We start from the raw sequence: 6,729 nt of genomic DNA, 5'->3' as shown, positions 1-6,729 counted from the left end.
GGGCCTCAATCAGCTGGACCTTGTACAGCTTCAGCTAACCCAGTGTTATTAAAAAGTTGAATAAATTAAGGACCACTCTGAGGGTGCTCGAACCTAGGTGTAAAAACAGCATCAAGCTCCTTCGGTAGGGGCATGCCATACTTTCAAGCAAAAACGCACAAGAGGATTTGGGATGCAAGTTGTTCATTTGGCCATCAAATCAGCTTTATTTTATGCGTGGCCAGCGCCAGTCCACCGGACTACTCACTTCTGAGGCGTGTTTTAGTGCACCGCTTTAATACCGTCGACAGGTTTTTGTAGGAAACGAAGCGACCTTAATCCGAATCTTGTGGCGACCGTGTGCAAAATGAACTAGTCGTGAATTCGGATTAAAGACGGCGAAACGCAACGGCGTGGCCTTTCTGTAGGGGCGGGGCAAAGGGAGGAGGGGCGAAGCCCTTCAGAAAACCCTTCAGGGACCAAAAGGTTTCTAGTAATAGGGCGCGTCGTGCCTCCCAGCGTAATATATATATATATATATATAAATAATCCTGTTCCTGTCATTGGCACATTGACGTTCTCGTAACGCGAAAGGGTACGGCAGCCGCCGTTGAGCCTCCCTTTCTCGGCCTCACACGGAGAAAGACTGAGCAAAGTACCACCTCAGCCTCCTCGCCAAAATGGAGCGAGTTGAGGCGGGGGGAGGATGTCACGCCGCCATTGCCTCCCCCACCCTCTCCTTCGACGGAAGGTACCAAGCCCGCAGTGAAGAAAGAGGAGGAGGGGGGCTGCTACGGGGCGAGTGGAACATTCCAAACGGTTGAAATGACGATCTCAGGGGGGAGGGGTTTTTTTCTTTTCCCCTCGGCGGTGACCCCGCCCCTTTCCTATCCTCGGCCGCCTCGTCTCCTCCGCCCGCCCCCTTTCCGTGGCCAGGACAGAACCTCTTCATCCTGGGGGAGGGCGGGGGGAAGGATGGGAGGCGCGCCCGGGCGGCGGTGACGTCAGCGCGCCTGTGCGTAAGAGGCGGTCCCCCCGTGTCGGGCTGCCGCAGTAGCAGCGGCTTAAGCTCCAGTTCCCAGGTTGCCTCGCGGCTCCATTTGAGCCCCATCTTGAGCGAGGGGAGTGAGCAGTTTGAATTTCAGCTCCTTCGGCACAGCGCTGGAGAGCGCAGCGCGCACGGACTTTAAAGAAGGGGGAGGGGGGAGAGAAAGAAGAGAGTGTGAGGCGGAGGGAAAAGGGCCCGGCCGGCTCCTCCGTCGTCGGCGCAGAGAGAGCCGAGGGAGCCGCGTCTAGGAGGCCCGCCCGCCTGAGGGGGCCGCTGTGAGCCGGGCTGGTTCCTCCCCCCTTTTCCTTCCCTCCTCCCGAGAAGATGCGTCTGGTGCTGATCTCCAGGTAGACAGCGGAGGCAGGGCGGCCTGCGCCTCACTTGCCGGCTGCCGCCGCCGCCGCCCCTCTTCCCCGAGACCCGGCGGACGGACAGCGGACGGACTAGCGGCCTTGGGCCCGCCTCGGGGACCGCGGGTCTCGCCGGAAACCCCCGCGGAGAGCGCCATCCCGGCGCTGCGAGCCCACAGCCGGCTGTGTGAAGAGAGCCGCGGCTGCGAAAGGGGGACGGCGGGGCGCTGCTGAGGGAAGAAGGAGAAGAGGAGGAGGAGGTGGTGGCGCCGCCCGCCCGCCCGCCGAGGGGCCCGCAGCCTTACTCGGGGGGAGGAAGAGGAGGAGCTCGGCCGCCGCCCCCCTTCCATTCTCCTCTGCCTCGCTCTCCCTTTCCCCCCGTCGCCAACCCCAGGCCTGGTGGTGGCCGCCTGCTGAGCCGGGGCTGCGTCGCGAGGGCCGGAGGAATGTGCGATACCGCCGGCGACTGCGCTGTAGACAGAACGTGATCCTCCCCTCCGCTGCGCCAGGGCCGGCTCGGACTACTTCTGCCTTCTCCGCCGAGCCTTTTCATTTTTGGGCTCTCTGCTTTTCTCTTCTCCTCCTCCGGCGAGGGCAGGTGGGCGGAACCCCCCATCCTCATTCTCCCCCCCCCCGACGACGACTTATCCTCTTTTATTCTCCCGGGGGAAGCACCATGTCCAAGATGCCGGCCAAGAAGAAGAGCTGCTTCCAGATCACCAGCGTGACGACGGCCCAGGTGGCCAGCAGCATCACCGAGGACACCGAGAGCCTGGACGACCCGGATGAATCCCGCACCGAGGACGTTTCCTCCGAGATCTTCGACGTGTCCCGCGCCACCGACTACGGACCCGAAGATGTCTGCGAGCGCAGCTCCTCCGAGGAGACCCTCAACAACGTGGGCGACGCGGAGACCCCGGGGACAGTCTCTCCCAACCTGCTCCTGGATGGGCAAGTGGCCGCTGCCGCCGTCGCCGCCGCGGCCTCCGGAGGGATCCAGCCGCCGCCGCCTTCCCCTGCTGTGCCGACCGCCAACGGAGGAGCTGTTCCCAGGAGCTCCGCGGTGCTCCCAGCGGCTGCCGCCCCGGCCTCTTCAGCGGCAGCAGGAGGCAGCACTGCGCAGGCAGCTGCTGGCTCTGGAGCCATGCCTCTAACGGCTGCCGCCGCATGCAGTTCCCGCTTCAGGGTGATTAAGCTGGACCACGGTACAGGAGAGCCCTATAGACGGGGGCGATGGACGTGTATGGAATACTATGACCGGGACTCCGAGGGCGGGGCCGTTTTAGCCAGGACTGGGGATTGCATTAGACACAACAGTACTTTTGAACAAGCTGTTCAAGATAGGGATAGTGGCCTAGGTGCTACTGGTGGCTCTTTGATAGTTTCGGGGGTTGCAACTTCGGCACATGGCCCAGACTCCCTGGCTGACAGCTCTCTTGCTGCTGTGTCACAGCTACTCCAGCCAGAGAAAATAAACCAACCCTCTCCACAGCAACCCAATTTTGTCATTGGGCAGCAGCCCATAGGCGGGGCTGTGCCTCACAGTAATGCTCAGCCAATCTATTCAGGGGCTACAGCAGCAAGCCAGCAAATGATGGGGCCTCCGCTGCAGACCCAGGCACAGGTAAATGCACAGAACATGGGACAGGCTGGACCTAATGGGAAAGGCATGCCACCTTCGAATGTAGCGATAGCCCAGACAGGTTTGCCTATGCCACAACAGCAGGTACAGCAAGCTAATGTACCTGTGGCTCAGACTCAGCAATTTGCTTATTCTCAGTCGCAGATTCCACCAGTGCATCTGGTGCCAGCCCAAACTCCTGCCCAGCCGGAATACATTCAACATATGACAGTAATGCAGTCTCAAGGAGCTACTCAACAGGCCATCTCAGGTTCTGTCCCGAGCACTGGAGCGTCCAGTCTTCCAGCAGCACAAATAGCTGGTCCAAATCCCTCACCCATAGCACCAGTGATGGGAGTTTCTTCGCAAACTGGTGAAACTGTAGGACAGGTATCTGGGCTATTGCAGGGTGGCCTGACAACTCCAATTCAGACTGTCATTCCTCAGCCAGGAGGTGTGGTGCAGCAAGGCATTGGCCATGCGGGGGTTGTGCAACAGAAATCTATGACTCAGCAGCAAATGGGTGGAAGCAGTCAAGTGGCTGGTGCTCCTCACAGTATAGTTTCTGGAGTTCAGAATGTGCCTGCAGCTGTACCGGGTACTAGTGTGCCCAGTGTGTCTACAACTTCTGTTACTATGCCAAATGCCCCTGTTACTTTAGTCCAGTCCCAGCTGACCAGCCATACATCTGTCAGTAGGAGCTCCAGTGTTGTCCAGCAACATGTTGGCCTTCCACTAATGCAAGGCACAACCAATGTACCTGCAAATCTGCCACAATCTAACATTGGACAATTTCCAAATCAACCTTTAGGCCAGATTGATGATACTAGAAGAAAATCTGAACCCCTACCTCAACCATCACTTTCTCTTGCTGAAAATAAACTTCTTGTGAAGCCACCTATTCCGGACACTTTAGCAAACCCTCTTAATTTACCTGCAACTACTCCTATGAACAGTCTTGCCAGCTCTGTCTTTGGCATATCTATTCCTGTTGATGGTGATGAAGACAGGTATTTATCTTCTATCTTTTTTTTATGCAGGTGTCTAGTTGCAGACACTCTTACAGCATTTATTTATCAAGTTTAAGTGTCTTAATCTCTTCCAAAGATGTGACAAAGGGGATTCACTACTAAACTACTTGTGTAGCAAAAATGTGTAAACCACCGTAAGGAAGAACTTAAGGAAATGAGACTATGAATATTAAGCTGAATACAAAAAGCAAATCACTGTTTCCGTAGTCTTGAAAAAACAGTTACAAGGACTTTCAAGCCCATCACAATTGATAACTTGAAGTAAGGTTACTCTCTTCCATTGTTTAAAGCACAAGTTGGATATATAGTTAGTCTTTATGCTATACACTTGTTTAACTTGAGCTATGTTAGCTGAATAAATCCAGACCTATTCTCTGTTAATGTTGAATACATATACATGACAGCAATGGAAACATAGTTATCAATGGGTGTGTGTAATTCAGTGGGCAGATTTGTAACATGTTTTCTTCAGCAGTTTCAGTGTAATGGCTGCAAGAGCTTACTAACAAAATGTGCTTCATAGGAAAAAGTAAGGAATTTAACCATAGCATGACATTACTTGTTTTTAAATAGAACCCTTGCTTTATCATTGTTAGGTGTGTGGTTATTATAAAGGGAACAAGCTTTGAGAGATTGGTGAATAACAGTATTAACTTGGGATATTTGTTCAGAGACAAGTCCCATAAAATCAGTGAGGCTTGTTTCATGATGTGTATTTAGGATTGTAGCTTTAGCATGCTTAAACTGAAAAGAAGTGAGTTATAAAGCAACTTGTTTGGGTGTAAGTTGCAAGTTTGCATGTATAGAATTGCATGGTAAAGGGCTTCAGGATTTTCAAGGAAAGTTCTGCTGTTCCACAATTCTTGTTAACAACTGCTGCTGTGGACAGAAGGAAAGACAGGGCTTTTCCTCTCTTTAGGGAAAGTTGTGTGGGTAACACACTTCATATGGGCTCTGTTTCTTTGGGTAAAGTACCAAATTTGGAAATGTAGGCCTTAAATATTCTATGAATAATTGGTAACTTTTTTAAAAAAAAATCACTTCATTAAGAATCTTACTCTATGTGAAAATGTTTACTTGTACAAGCACAGTAGAAGAAAATAAGCAAAACAGTACTGTAGCACAATGAGAGGGGCTGAAGATGCAAACACTTTTCCTTGGGAAATGACTGAATTTCCTTCAGAGAAGTGAGAGGACTGTCCTATTAACCTCTGGCCTAGCTCTGTAAGAGTTCCTCTTTGTAAATTTAGTAGCATAGGGATGGAAATACTTAGTCATCTCTTGCCACAATCTTATTATACCTGTTTATCTGAGACTATGCCCCAATTAAGGGTTAATTCTGAGTAGATGTGTATAGGATTGCACTGTTGGTGCTAATTTAAAGTGTAGAGTAACTTTCCCTAAAATGTGCTTATTTCTTGAAGTCTTTCAAATAGCATATGAAATTGCCTTGTGCATCAGAGTATTCCATTACATTTGAGTTGTTAGCATCAAGTAGAAACTCTCTACTTGAGGAAATTGTAACCTAGTATGGGTATGATCTCTACTTGTCAACAAATCTACTTATGATTAAATACAGAAGAGAACAGGCACCTGCCGCTTTGCAGAAATTGATAGCATAGCATTAGCAATTGGGTATTACATCTAACTTGATTTTGCTATGGTTTACTGAAGTTGAAACCACCACTAATGGAGGTATATATCGTATTTTGTCTTATTAAATAAACATCCTCACTTCAACTTCAAGATAAAGGAAATGGACTTGGTAGGGGGGAAAGGGATAGCTTTGGTATTAAGCCTGATGCTAATATCGAGTTGTAGTGCGAGTGAAAAGGGACTTGTGCAATTCATCTTTCTCTTCTCCCCCTCCCCCTGAGAAACCTCTGGAGAGTTGCCTCTCTCAGACAGTGGATCTGTGTTGCATACTATGCAGTGTGAGGAGGAACTAGCCTGAAATTGTGCAGAGGGATCTGGGGAGTTGCTCTGGTGCACAGTTCTTCCTGATTTTAGGCAATACTCTCTGTTGCACCGCGGCCCCATACAACAGAGTTACCTCTGAACAGGGATTTTGGAGAGGAAGGGAAGCGAGAGAGTGCTTGCATGGTCTGCCTTCCACTTGTGCAACCATTGACTGCAACCCACTGACATAATATTTTTTAAGTGGGTGTGCTAATTTGGTTGGATCTGATGTATTGATAAGAAATTTTAATGTATGTATAGTGCAATCCTAATCACATTTACTGAGAATATTTTTAGTCTTAGTATGCTTGCTTCAAATTGTAGGTTTTGTTCTTCAGTTGGTGGTACTGATTAAAGGCTGTATGCAAGTTATGTTTATTATGGTATTGTGGAATAATGTGTGTAAATAATATTACTTGAACCAAAACTTTTTTGAGCTGACACACATACATGGATTATTTTGTCAATGACCAGTACAGTATAGCAGAATACCTTGGGCTACACCGAATGCAAATAAACTAGTTCTGTGGGACATTGTGTACAACTAGAAATGTCTGTGGGACACTTCAGCTGTCTTATGACAGGCCTCTTCCAAGAAACAACAGTATGCTTAAGAGGGTGTTCACATACTGTTCAAATATTCCCCCCTTTTATTTCTTCAGCAACAGAAGAGTGGCTTGCTGGGCCCCTTCGGCCAGCTTCTTGTGTGTTGATAATTGAGATAAAATATACAGGAGAAAT

General features: G+C 50.0%; 1 protein-coding gene across 2 annotated transcripts in view; it reads left to right on the top strand.

The window, feature by feature from the left end:
• The first annotated feature begins 1,006 nt into the window (after positions 1–1,006).
• Positions 1,007–6,729, top strand: part of TSC22D2 (TSC22 domain family member 2) — a 36,625-nt gene continuing 30,902 nt past the window's right edge. The window contains exon 1 of one of the 2 annotated variants that reach the window (XM_082224116.1): positions 1,007–4,008. In XM_082224116.1, coding sequence (XP_082080242.1) covers positions 2,054–4,008 — 1,955 coding nt within the window. In that variant the 5' untranslated portion in view covers positions 1,007–2,053. The remainder of the gene's footprint in view (positions 4,009–6,729) is intronic. The other variant, XM_082224117.1, reaches the window with a different exon arrangement.

The sequence above is a fragment of the Podarcis vaucheri genome (genome assembly GCF_965113315.1).
Source record: "Podarcis vaucheri genome assembly, chromosome: 5".
In the NCBI taxonomy this organism is placed as follows: Eukaryota; Metazoa; Chordata; class Lepidosauria; order Squamata; family Lacertidae; genus Podarcis; species Podarcis vaucheri.
Note: the sequence above shows the minus strand (reverse complement) of the source record. Positions and strands in the feature narration are given on the sequence as shown.